Source organism: Heloderma suspectum, chromosome 2 (assembly GCF_057233095.1).
Source record: "Heloderma suspectum isolate Gila_16-S chromosome 2, 16-S_ref, whole genome shotgun sequence".
In the NCBI taxonomy this organism is placed as follows: domain Eukaryota; kingdom Metazoa; phylum Chordata; class Lepidosauria; order Squamata; family Helodermatidae; genus Heloderma; species Heloderma suspectum.
Window position 1 is genome coordinate 266,871,940 of NC_139459.1, and position 14,456 is coordinate 266,886,395.

Consider the following 14,456-nt stretch of genomic DNA (forward strand, 5'->3'; position numbering starts at 1 on the left):
TTGTCTTATATAACACAAATAGCAGAGCTCCCAACTTGATTCACCACCCTCCACACACAACATTTTCCAGCTAACACACACACCATATCTGGCGGTGTGTTGGGTTTTTCAAACAGCCATGAAATAAGAGTGCTGTGGAGAGAGTGACGTAAACCAACCTGTTCACTTTAGCAGGGAAAATATATTCCCGCCTTCATCCTGGTGAGATATGAGCCCATTATCATCTTATTGTCTGAAATTAGAACATTTTTTTCTGCATGGACTATCTGTTACATATTTACACAATAGGAGGAGGCCATGACATTAGGCCTTTCTTCCCCAACTTGAACCCTACCTGATGTTTTGGACTTCAACTCTCATCAACCCCAGCCAGCATGGCCAATGGTCAGGAATGCTAGGAGTTGTAGTCCAAAACATCTAGAGGGCACCCCTTTGAGGAAGGCTTGGATTAGGCATTTCCCCACAAAAAATAATATGTGTTAAAAAATACTAAAGTTGACCTATCCAAAATATACTGATAGTAGCCCAATCCTCAAAACATTTCTTGGTACAAATAATTTTCATTATAATGAATCCTCTGCCAGAAGATAAGTTCAGTTACTAGGATATGAGTTACCAATATAGGTGTAAGGATAAGCTTTTAAAATGCAAATACATCATGCTTTCTTTTTTGTTTGTATTTGGAAGGAGGTGGACAGTCTCTGACAGTGACCTACATAGGAGTCTTCCCTAAAATAACCTCATGACACTTGGCACAAGCTTGCTTCAGGACAAGTTAACTAAAACATCTCCTGCAGTAAATTCCATTTGTTTTGTCCTTCTTTCAGAGGAAGTGGCCATTTTGCAACAGTGCTGAGTAACATGTGAAGCAGACAACATCATAACAATGTACGTCAGTGCTCAAAGGACTATGACAAAGTCCAGTCTTTACATGAAATGTGTTTAGGGACAGATCTGCAAAGATACAGCCCTATTCCATGCAACATTTATCATTTCTTTTCTTCATCATAGTCAATAACGTTTCACAGACATAGGAACATGCAGCCACCCATGGGATCATGTATGGCAACAATCCCCTGGTTCTGCTCCCTGTCACCACCTGAGCTTGAACAGAGGAGGAGAAAAATGGTGGCCACCACACCCTTCTGTCCACATGAATTCTTAAGTGCAGAGTGAGCAAGGATCCAACAGGGTGAAGAAAAAAAAACCAGTAATAAATGTTGATGGCCATACTGTGAGGCCACCACAGAAAACTGGCTTTTTGAACCACTTTTGAATAACTTCCATAATTGGAACACTTTATAATCATCTCTTTTTGAGCTATGTACCATTTAAGCACAGCTCCTTATCTGTCCATCCAAGCCAGTAACTCTTGTGAACACTTTGCAGAATCACGGTCCTAATCACCCCTCGAAACAGTGCCTGCATGAGGACTGTGGGCAGGGCAGGAGGAACAATATTAGAAAACTCCTGAAGAAATGGGTTCAACTCTTTCCCAGGTATCTATCAAAGAAGAAGAATGTTCATCTCCAGGACTGAAATTAGGCTTTGCCTCCACTTCATGCAGAGATCTGTCCACTGACTCATCACTCCGCCATCCATGCATGATTCAATCACCCAAATGTTTGGAGAATAAATACGAGGTCTGATGAACCACACAAAAGTATGTTCTCTGTATAAGTTCACATGTGCACACATAACAGAGAGATCCATGTACACTCTAGTATAAACCAATTCGGCTCTACTGACTTCTGTGGAGTTGACTCCTACTGAATTTAACCCACTTGGTCATGTCTCTTGCTTTAAATTGCATGTGCTAACCACTGTAAATAAAGGAGTCAGATCCCCCTTCTTGATTCCTCTTTGCCTTAAACATTTCCCCCCAGTTCTGTATACTTGTACAACTACATGTATCCAAAAATCCAGCTACTTGCATGCAAACACATCTACTCACGCAAAGTACCAATGTGTGCACTTAGAGAAACACTAATGTCAGTAAACAGACACACCTACATATTCAAATCAGAGGCACATATCCAGAATATGTTGCAAACACAGAAAAATGCAAATACATACCAGAGAACTCAAACGAAGGAATATACATACAGACACTTGGTGAGGACAGCAAATACAGGGAACTTATACATGATTCCAGAAAGTACATAAACATAGACAGAATGTGTACATGCACATATTCAGGCATCATTTACAGCAGATACCCTGCCAATCATGACAATACAATAGATTTTCAGATGAATACACATACACACACACAGCCAACACATTAAAGATATACGCATATCTTGGTATGCACCGGATTTGACCAAGTAAAGTGAATTTGCACATGCTTCAATGAGAGTAAAGCGCATATAGAATTTCACACATGTTCACATACACACACACAAACACATACTTGGACAAAGAGATTTGCAAACTGATAGTAAAAAAGAGAAGCAAACCTAGCTGTGCATGCAAAGATGTGGTTCAATAAGCTAAACACAGTCCCATCTGTTTGTTAGAATCTCACGAAACTCAACTGACATTCTCTCACACACTGTCTCCGTTGGATCCCTGCGGGTGCTTTTACACACAGGTTCTAGGGATGTCTGTATGAATAACTATCTCACAGCAAACAGGGTTTGGAGAATATAAGTTATGGGGTGGCTGCTATCCAGCAGGACCCCTCTATAAATTGCCAATCATCCATTGCCTGGGAAGACAGCAGCAACTTCCCTGGGAAGTTGTTCTTTCTAGCCAAATCAAGTGCATAAACTTCCCCAGAACATGGTGCAATTTTGAAGCATGATCACAGTGCCCTTGGTCTCTTCGGCTGGGTCATCTCAGAGTCAGAACTACAGGCAGCAAGACGCACACACAGAGTGAACAATGTCAGCAAGTGATTTTAACCCTTCTCATGCTGATCTCCCTGCCTTTCAAAAGTGGAGGGATATGAAACCTTAATTTTAGCAGCAGGCTGAAAAAGGCTGCCAGCTCCCAGACTGGTTCTTCTTTCCTAGCCTCCCACTTCTGTTTTCTTTAGAGCCTGCATTTCCATGCTCTCCCATGAGTTTGTTTTATTGTTCACTCCATTGCCTTTTCTTTCCCTGGGGATGCCAGCTGTTCCCATTCTGGTTGGTTTCCATCCCCCCACTGGAATTTACAGCCCCAAATTCCCGTTCAGTTCCAACACAATCCCACCCCGCAGATCTATCTCAAACTTACTTCCCCAGCTCTTCAAAAAGCTGATATTCTTCTGTGAACCGGTTGCAGGTGATGGTTGCCATCCTGTATGGAGACTGCCTCCCTGGGCGTGAAGTTTTACACGAACACCTCTCCTCTTTTGAGCACACACTTCCTCGTTTATTCTCTTCGCTCCTTGTGCTCTCTGCCTCTCAGAGGTAAATAAGCGAATATGTATGATTGACAAGCCTGGAGATAACGATGAGGGCAATTTGTCTTCTCAGCCTCACAAGCCTTCGTCAGCATCCAGTTCTCCATAGCAACCACCTCTGGAACGCCCTGGTTCTGTTGCCTGGGTAACTGCTTCCCAAACACCTGCTTTGCCTGCCACTTCCGCAGCTCTCTAACGCCCTGACTCTGCGACTGTGGAAACTGCATCCTGAGCCGGAAAACAGAAGATTGCTTGAAGGACAAGTCCTTTTCAAAAATCCGAAATATAAATATTAAAGAAAATTAAGCAATGTAAGTGAGAATTAACTGGGGCAAAAAGGTTACTATGGAAACTGCAGTTTCCACATTACAGGATGGTCTCTGGAAAGACAGGATGTCGTTGCCCTGGTAACTGCATCTTATTCTCCAGAAAGACAGGTATTGCTGTGTTGCCTGGGCAACTGCAAGAGTCTCAAGGTTTGAAGAAACATGATGCTTCCTTCAGCCAGAGCTACTTTTGGGGGAGATGGGATGGGGGCTGCTTCTTGCTGGCTCTTCTGGGCCTTTCTTAGGACCGTTAGAACTGGATACTTTTAGAGGGCTACATCATGCTTTTGGAATAAATAAAGTAAATATAAAGCAGTCAAAATTTCTTCAAATCCTGTAGAGGGAGCAGGTAAAACAAATGAAGAATCTGAAAAAGAAAAGAAAAAAAAGCCCTTCTGGAAAGCAGTAACTGAGCTTTATTCCACATAGTGGGATGTCTGGCCCAGATTTCATGCACTTTCTGGTTTTGCCATGGGATCTTCTTCATTTTTCCTTTTTAAAAAAATCACTTCATGAGAGAGAGAGAGAGAGAGAGAGACTGCATAATGCAGTTGTTAGTTATATGCAGCTGCTGTTGAGGCAAAGCATCCAGATGGAGGGACATGTTGCCTAGCAGACATCAGTCCCTGTGTGGGAGAGATTATGGAGTGTGGGCTGAGTTAAGGATCCTGAAAAGTACACAACATATCAAGTCAAATTTTCTGAAATCCTGCCTCCCAAACAGTTGGGAAAGGGGTAAGACAGCCTTCTTGCAGATTAAAGGTCGCCCACACAGGAACAAATATATTAAACAGGTTTAGGATTTTCCATATCTTTATAAGGTTTGTAAGAACTATTAGATTGACTCTTCTGCATTAGATGGCAAATGCTTACTTATTTTTATTTCTCATATTTTTCAGCACCTCCACACATGGGAAATGCAGGCCTTTCAACATATCCATACAGATCTATAATCAAAGAGTAACCAATGTGGAGCTATTTATTTTCCATCAGCTATTTACATTGCATATTGAAATCAAAGCACCACCATTTCCCAGCAAGCTCTCTCTTACTGGTAAGTTTCAGAACAATCAAGAATTTTCCCTGCTAAGTGACAGCCACCCACACTCCAGCAAGGGCTACAAGGCACTGGGTATTAATGTCCCAGATGCCTGCAGATTAACAAAGATTTCTTCCTAAACTGTGACAACAAATCTAGAGAAGTTTATTCATGGCCATGTGATGTATTCCATTAGTATGGGAAATAATGGGGAAAAAATGTACTGGGACAGAAGTCAATATCCTGAACTTTAACATTTTAAAACAAGTTTCTAGCCCTTATGGTCATACAAGTAATCTTGAAAATGTGTGAGCAATGTCTGATGAAATCTCTAATACCAAACAAAAGGGATTTCCACTAACAGATGGAGCTTTTCCCATATAACATCTTGCCCCTTCCAGTGGTGCAGTTAGGTAATTTTAGACTCTGGACTTAATGGTCTTCCAGGTCTCCCCCCTTTAAATAGTAATGTCTGTTACTTTGCTGACTTCAAAATGTGGTCAGCCAGCCTTGCTGCATTTGGGGGCCCTCCAGTTCATTCTGCTGAGTGGAGCCCTGGACATCTGCCCCAAAGTCCCATCTGACAGCATCACTGGCCCCGTCCCATGACAAACAGAACAGCATAAGAAGACAGTGGAGGCTGGTGGCTCTGATCTCAGTGCGGCCATGAATCCACTCTGGGTTTCAGTCAGAACCAGCCAGAACACAAAAGGAGCTATCCAAGGTGCTGAACTCATTTGGGGGTTGGGTTCAGCACCTTGGGCAGATCCATTAGAGTTCTGACTGGTTCTGACTGAAACCCAGAGTGGATTCACAGCCCCACTGACACTGGAGCTGCCAGCCTCCACTGTAACAACAGCCCTCGTGGACCAAGCAAAGTGCCAGCCAGCCAGCATCCTGTTTCCAATAGTGCCAGCTAGATGCTTCCAGGAAGCCCAAAAGCAGGCCATGAATGCAGCAGCACCCTCTTGCTCATGTTCCCCAGCAACTGGCAGTGTTGCTGGAGAACTGTTGACTCCAGTTCTGGAGGGGCAGTGCTTCCATTTTGGGTTTTAGTTACCATCAGCCAAAACTCTAAAGGTTCTATCCAAGGTCCATCCTCCAAATGGGTTCAGCACCTTGGATAGCACCTTTAGACTTTGGGCTGGTTGTATCTAAAACCCTGAATTGAATCACAGCCCCTCTGGAACTGTAGTCACCAGCCGCTACTGGCAACCGGAGTACATAGGTGCCTACAGGAAACCCACAAGCAGGACACGAGTGCAACAGCACCCTCCCACCCATGTTTCCCAGCAACTGGTGTACATAGGCTTACTGGCTATGATACTGGAGGTAGCATATAGCCATCAGCTCCAGTAGCTATTGATAGCCTTTTCCTCCATGAATTTGCTCAACCCCCTTTGAAAGCCATAAGTTGGTGGCCATTACCACATCTAGTGGTGGCAAATTCCAGCATTTGACTAGATGCTGTGACAAAAAGTACTTCCTGTTGTCTGTCCTAAATTTATTACAAATCAGTTTCACTGGATGTTCTTCCCTCCAGTATTATAAGAGAGGGAGAAAAACATATCTCTGTGCACTTTCTCCCCAGCTGGCAACATTTTGTAAACTACCTACCCTATTCTGCCCAGTTGTCTTTGATCTAAACTAAAAGTCTTTAGTTTAGATCACTTTAGCCTTTCCTCACATGGAAGGTACACCACCTCCCTGAGCATTTTGAATGAATTGTGAAAAATAAGAAATATATGCAAATATGTTTCATAGCCCTGATTCATACAAGTTACAGAATTCAACTTTCCTTAGTGAAGAATTTTGATTTGTTTGGGGGGGTTTTTTGACACAGAGACCTGTCATTGACATGATAGACAATTCTCTGAAGTCTCTTGCCCAAGTAGGGCATAAGAACATAAGAAGGGCCATACTGGATCCAACCAAAGGTCCATCTCATCTAGGATTCTGTTTGCACAGTAGCCATCCAGATACCTATGGGAAGCCCACAGGTAGGACATGAGTTCAATAGCACCCTCCTGCTCATGTTCCACAGCAACTGGTGCACAGAAGCACACTGCCTCTGATACTGGAGGTAGCACATAGCAATCAGGACTAGTAGCCATTGATAAGCTTCTCCTCCATGCATTTGTCTAACTCCCATTTAAAGCCATGCAAATGGGTGGTGATCACTATGACTTGTGGTAGCAAATTCCATAGTTTAACTCTGCACTGGACATCCCATTTGTAATGCTTTCACCCACTAAGACTTGTAATGCTTTCACCCACTAAGTCAGCCTGCCCCTGCAGCGATTCCATCTTTTCTTCCTTAGTGGATTTTCTGCTGTAAGAAAAAAGAAGGAAGACGTGGTGAGAAAGCACAGGAGGGTTACGAGTGGAAGATGACGACATCTGGACATCACCACCACCCATAAAACATTGCGAATGTGGCAGGGGGATGGCTTGAGAAAAGCCTTGTCTGGAAGCACCCCAGGTCCCAAACTAGAGCTGCATTTCCAGCACTCCAAGAGGAAGAGTGAAGGAAGAAGAGCAAACATGGGGGTGGGGGACTATGGTGGATTTAGGAGGACTGTCAGAAAGCATGGGTAGGATGGAGGAGGAGAAGGGTTTTAGTTACCATCCGCCAAAACTCTAATGGCTTTTTATTTAATTGTGCTATTACCACCTTCATGAAAATGGCTTTTTATTCTTCAACACTAAATTCATTTCAGCTCCAACCAACTACAGACTGGACGAGAGAAGCATAAAATTACAGCATTCTTAATAAGTTCCTTGAAAGAACTGAAAGAAAAGGAAAGCTCCTTTCCTCAAGCACAGGAGAAGGACGTTTGACTCAGAAGTGGGAAACTGTCTGTTTGCAGAAGGGGAAACAGAACTAGAGGGTAGCAGCCCTTTTGACACAAGCAGGGCCGGGCAGCATCTGAACTGCATTCCTAAAGACAAGAGTAGATCCATTTCTCTGCATTCCTGACATCGTTACCTCAGCAGTGACTAATAAATGATGTTTGTTTAAATGGCATTGAATAATGTTGAGAACAGTTTTTCAGCAAATGGCAGGAGGCCCAGCTTGGAAAACAAGTCTTAACATTTCTAGGAATTGATGCACACATACTCTACTGGGTCAAAACGATGGATCATTCAGCCCAGCATTCTGTATGTACCAGCAGTGATCAGACAGATACCTCTGGGAGACTCACAAGATATCTCAACCCTATTGTAAGCATTTATACAGATGACTTCTTCTTCTTCTTCTTCTTCTTTGCAATGACTTTCCCATTAGCACTATGCTGTGATCTTCCAGCAGCGACTAAAAAACCATACAAATATCATAGAACCATAGACTTCATTCACATGTAACAAGAAACTATGGTTTAATTAACCATGGTTTGTTAAATAATGGGTTTTCATTATGTGCAAACTGAGAACTATGGGTTAATGATAGATCGTTAGCCACAAACAACCCATGAAGAGAACCCATGGTTTTTTGTTGAGTTGCAAACTGTGGGTCATTTAAACCATGTGTTGTTGTTACATGCAAACCCAAAATTGTGGGTTGTTCATTGGTTATTTCACCAGGCTACAGAGGTAATGGGCAAAAGTAGTAAAACAACAACAACAACAACTTTTTACATGCCAGTATTGCAGTGCCACAAAGGCAGTTGGGATACAGGAAGGGAGCAGGTGAAGGAGAAAACAACCCAGAGACTGAGAAAACAAACCATGGTTGTTCGATCATCTGCCAGACAAATTCTGACCATTGATTGATTGCAAAAACACTCTGAAAGAAAAGTGTTAATCACTGCTGCTGCTACAATCAGCTTCACAGTGCCACACACACACACACTGCATTTCCCAGAGAGAGGGGAGTGGATCCCAACAAGCATGTGTACTTTGAACTTCAAGGTTAGTATCCAATGCTATCATCATGCTAACAGGAATGACCGCTAGTGCAATGGGAAGGTAGTACTTGCTACAGCAGCTCCAGAAACTAGCCCAGTCTTAGATTTCCAGAACATAACGCGTCAACGGAGCTTGCAGAAGGGAGCTCAGCTCTGCTGACCTGTCCTGTTCCAGAAACACTAGCTTGAGCTAGTTCCGGGGTTGCAGAAACATGCCCTAGCTTCCTGTTGTGCTAGTGGCTGCTCCCGCTAGCATAACCTGATAAGCGCTGGCTATTGGATACTGGTTTATTAAACCATGCTTTAACATGTATCATAGAAATTCTTATTGCCACCATCATAACCACACTCCATCTGGTCATTTTCTCTTGATAGGCTATTTTTATTTCCAGCCAGCAATACTTCACACAAAACACACCTCAGGTTGCAGCAAAGAACAACCTAGGCTGTGTTTCCACCAGCAATTTACTCCAACCTGGCTACGCAGTGAGGTCTCTGTGTTTCCATGGCGTCGTGTCCATTCAGCACCAGCCCCAAATTTTAACACGGAAAATCCGCTTCTTCTGAGACTGGTTATAGTCTGACTTTTCCAGCTTACTTCAGCTCCATTACTGAGCTGTTTCCATAACTGCACTGGGTTCAGTATCATAGTCCTGCCCCTGGGGCATGTAGCCCAGCCTTTGTGGGTGGTGTCACTCTGACCTCAGTGACCCAGTCCTTTTCCTCCCTGTTTTCCGGAAGTTTCATCGCCATTTTGGAGCAGGATGCTGAGGGACCGACTTTTAAAACATCATTGAAAATAAGTACCAGAACACAGCCCATGACCCCAGTCAAGGGGTGTTTTCTCCCATTGTGCTGAATGAGGCTTGCCCTCTCAATGACCACAGAAATAACAGAGAAGCCTCTCAATTGACACGGCACATATCAAAGCCCTCAATTCCTTAAATGCAATTAAGTGTGATGTTGAAGCTCCAGTCCATTGCTTTAGGACGTAACTCCTTCACAGCTTCCATATACAGATCCTGTGCATTAAAATGGGGGCTGGTTTCCATCTCTTTCCCACAAGAAACCCATTAGTTTCTCCTCAGAAGTAACTCCCATTGCAGTCAATGAGGCTTGCCTTTGAATGGCCACATCAGGACTTACAGAGATTCCCCCTCAATTGAAATGGCACACTTTAAAGCCCAATTCCTTAAGTGCGATTAAGCAACCAAGCGGGATTACAAGGCTCCAATGAATTGCCTTAGAAAGAAAGTACTTCACAGCTTCCTTATAGATATCCTGCAGGTTACAATGGCGGCTGGCTTCTGTCTTTGTGTTTACTGCTCTCTTTCCCCCAACAAACTCCTTACTGTCTCATCAGAAGTAACCTCCATGGTGGTCATTGAGATCCTCTGAGTTAAAATGGGGGCTGGTTTCCCTCTTTGTGTTCTCCCTCCCCCTTTCCCAGCACAAGCATATGTGTGTCTACTTGGAAGTAACTCCCATTGTGCTCAATGAGGCTTGCTCCTGAAATGCAGGTTCATCTGGACTTTCAGGGGAAAGGGGAAAGGCAGGGAGAGGGGGAAAGCCTCTCTTCACAACAAAGCTGATTCCTTTTTAAAAATCCAGTACTCTTCCATTAGCTTCTCCTTCCATTGTCCTGGAAACATGGCCAAGGAGGCAGGAACATGGATGAGGTAATCAGACCCAACCCAGACTCCACTTAGACTCCACCCAGCCATCCAGAAAATAATTTGATTACAGCTCAGTGGAAACAGCACAGAGCCCCATGCGACAGCAATGATAAGCCGGGTCTTTAAGGGCTGTGGAAACAGGAAAGGAGAAGATGCAATTGGGGAAACATCGCAACAAAGTTGCAAACAAAGTGAAGCCCATAGCGAGGAACCATGCCCCTAGATGAATTGTCACCTCAAAGCCCCTCCCAACCCAAATCCAGCATTCAATTGCAGGCAGAAGCCAGGTCCTCCAATGACTTGCGTGCAAACGCGCTGCATTTCTAAATGTTTAAAAACTGGGGGAGAAGTACACTTCCCACAAAAAATCAGAATAAATTTTGCATAATTGGCAAATATCCATAATATGCAAAGGAGGCTGCCTGGTTTGGAGGAACTGCAGTATGGCAACCTTAACAGAATGAAGTGATCAGACTGTTAATGACGTCTGGCCTAAAGGAACTCATTACACTTGTGCAGCTTCCAGCAATGTGGGAAAGAATTAATCTTGACGTTCTGTCAATTTTCTAAGAAGTTAATTGTTCAGCATATTGCTGCTCTATTGACTCATATATCATCCTGCATGCCTCACACACTGAAGACTGAAAGTATATATGGTTGCAAATCCAACCATATATGGTGTACACCATGGGGTAAGCAAACTTTTGGGGCCTATGGGCACATCTGGCAATTTGAGAACTGTTCCTAGGCACCACCACAAAATGGCTGCCATGGGAGGCGTGGCTAATCACAAAGGACAAGTAACCTGCCCAAAAGACTGAGTACAAAGCAGAAGTGGGAATGAGCCCCAAACACACTAAACAACTCCTTTGAACCCACAGTTTTCAGCGCTAACAGAAACCTATTGCACAGAAGGCCATTTCTTTTTCTCTCTCCCCTGCTCCCTCCCTCTGCTAGCCAGCTCATTTTCCTCTAACTCTTGTTCTCTCTTGTTCTGGATCACCATACACCCTCCCTCTCTCACCCTGGCTCATTACCCATCTCTCATATTCTCTCTCTCTCCCACCCCTCACCCCCCCTACACACACATATACATACACTACACCCCTATCCATCCTCCATCCATTCATGTGCACACACAAACACCCCATGTATCTGTCATGCATGCATACATATATACATGCATACACACACATAATCCTCCCTCCCTCCCTCCTCCTCCTCCTTACTGCAAGAACACAAAAAGCCACACTCACTTTTCAGAATCCCTCCAAAATCACCTAACGTCTTTCTCTCTCGCTCCCTCTTTCTTACATATATAGATTCCCCCATCCATTTAGACATACAAGCACAGAACCCTCCCCAACCCCTCGCCTAATCCCTGTTTAAAGCCATTCAAACAGCTTATGGTAGGGAATTCCATAGTTAACTATGTGCTGTGTAAAGAACAACTTCCATTTATCTGTCCTGAATCTCCCACCACTCTGCTTCAGTGGATAACTCTGAGTTATAGAATATGAGAGAGGAAGAAAAATTCTCCCTATCTACCTCCTCCACACCATGCATAATTTTAAACACCTCTATTATCCCCCACCACCTCACCTTTTACCAAGACTAAATAGCCCCACACATAACCTTTCCTTGTCTGGAAGCACCTCAGGTGAGGTTGCACCATAGATGTGTGTACGGGTGTTACAATATTGGTAGCTTTATCTTCAATTCCCTTTTCTAATGATCCCTAATATGGAAAATCTGTCATTTTCACAGCTGCCACACACTGAGTGGACATTTTCACTGAGCGATCCACCACAGTCCCTAGATCCCTTTCCTGGTCTGTTACCACCGGCTCAGATCATATGTGCAGTTATGATATTTTGCCCCAGTATGCATCGCTTTACACTTGCTTACACTGAACCACATTTGCTGTTTAATGCCCATTCATCATGCTTAGAACTTCATCTCTTGTCACCACTATCTACATTAATTCCTCAGACTCTTGAAAACAAAAGACACAAAGTAGGTACGCTGATGATCTCTTTTAGAGGTATCTGGTTGGCCACTGTGGGATATAGGATGCTGGATTAGATAGGACTTTGGGCTGATCAAGCAGGGTTCTTCTTGTGTTCTTGTGTTCTTGGTTCTGTGCCCACTGGAGAAAAAGCTTATCAAAGTTGCTTAGGCCAAGGGTAGGCAGTGTGGTGCCTATAGGCACAAATGTGCCCCTGGACATATTTCTTGGTGCCCACCAAGGTACCCTATCCTTCCCATTAAAACACACACACACACACACACTTTCATATTGGCAGCTGGGATCACTGTGAAATAGGTTTCTGTTGGTGCTGAAAACTGTAGATTCAAAGGAGTTGTATTGCGGCTCAGACCTCTGCTTTGTATGCAGTCTTTTGGGCAGGTTACTTTGAGCTTTTCTACATGAGGGTGTTAATAACTATATCTACTTTCGGTTTTGTTGCAGAATTGAGATCCAAGCTCAGAAAGAGCTTCTCCTTCCCTGCTTTTCTGCTGTACTGTAGCAGAATAGTGCAAATACATAACTAGTTCTTTTGCTTTCAGAAATAATACTTCATTTTCCCCACTTTAAAAAAACCTGGGAAAGCGCTCTTAAAAAACAGACGTGAAACTGGAGGATCACGATGTTGTCTAAGGAATCCATAAACAACCGTGAGTAAGGAATCATGAGCACACAATAAATGCCTCATGTAGAAAAGCTCTTTTTCTTTGCCATGCCATTAGGGATGTACGAAAGGTACTTACCTTTCGCGGAATATGTTTATGGTTGGGGGGGAGGCATTCCGTCCCTCCCCCTGGAATCCTCGCCAGGGGGGGAGGCGCTCCGTTCCTCCCCCCCCCCCTGGAATCCTGGCCAGCCGGCTGTGCTCTGCAGGGATTCTGCGGAGCCGCCGGCCAGCTCCACCAGCAGCCGGACATCCGGCCGCTGGCTAGCAGGGACGCAAATGGCGGCGGCCATAGCCATTTTGCGTCCCTGCAGCTGTTTGCGTCAATGCAGTCAGCCGTGATAGGCTACGTAAATGTTTACGTAGCCTATCACGGCTGACTTAAAAAAAAATTTAAAAGCGCGTACGCAAATGGCGGCAGCCACAGCTGCCGCCATTTGCGTTCCTTATTTTGGCACGTCTTAGTCTACGTAAACATTTATGAAGACTAAGACGGCGAAAATAAGGGGAACTCAAATAGTGTCGACGCTACGCTATTTGCGTTCCCCTTATTTTCGCCGTCTTATTCTACGTAAATGTTTACGTAGACTAAGACGTGCCAAAATAAGGAACGCAAATGGCGGCAGCCATGGCCGCCACCATTTGCGTACACCCATTTTTTTGTTTTTGTTTTTAAAGTCAGCCGTGATAGGCTACGTAAACATTTACGTAGCCTATCACGTTGTTGTTTTTTTAAACTGGAAATGGTGGCGGCGGCAGCCGGTCGGAAGACCGGCTGCCTCCGCTGCTGCCAAACTGCCACTGGAGCCGCCGCCAGAGCCGCCGCTACCAGGAAGATCCGCCCAAGGTAAGTCTCGTCCCGGCGGAGTGGGGCAGGCTGTTCTGCCACCGATTTCGGGGGGCCGAATGCGCTGGCATTCAGCCTCCCCGAGATCCGTGGCGGAATTTTCATACATCCCTACATGCCATAGCAGCCCTTTTGTGGTGGTAGCCAGGCCATTTCTTCAAATGTCCCCAAGGTCCCACAAAGGTTGCCTACCCCTAACTTAGACATTCTTCCAGAAAGTTTCTACTAGAACACTGCGATAATGCTACCACAAGCTCTCTGCCATCTCTTTTTCAGCTTGGTCTCTCTCAGTAGAGAAAATCTATATTGTCACTCCAAAAAGACCTTGGCAGATGAAAGCAAACAACTACAATTCAAGTCTAGAGACACTTGCCAGAACTAGGTCGGGCTTCTCCTCTACCCCCTTCCACCCAACTGCAGTGTGGAACTTGTCAGGGAAAGCCAGCTGAGCTGATGCATGGAGACTTGGGAAGTGATTTTAATCACCCTGAGAGAGAGTTTGCCTTGCTATGTACTTTCCTGCTCATACTTTGCCAGATAATTGCAACCCCTCACAGAGACACATTATGTCTAATG

The 14,456-nt window shown here is 44.4% G+C and overlaps 1 protein-coding gene across 1 annotated transcript in view; it reads right to left on the minus strand.

The window, feature by feature from the left end:
- The window catches only part of CAMK2A (calcium/calmodulin dependent protein kinase II alpha), a 161,402-nt gene extending 157,784 nt beyond the window's left edge, over positions 1 to 3,618 (minus strand). The window contains exons 1-2 of the mRNA XM_084829810.1: positions 3,471 to 3,618; positions 3,223 to 3,304 (exon numbers count right to left, since the gene is read on the minus strand). Of these exons, the coding sequence (XP_084685936.1) occupies positions 3,223 to 3,304; positions 3,471 to 3,618 (230 nt within the window). The remainder of the gene's footprint in view (positions 1 to 3,222; positions 3,305 to 3,470) is intronic.
- Between the last annotated feature and the right edge of the window lie 10,838 nt (positions 3,619 to 14,456).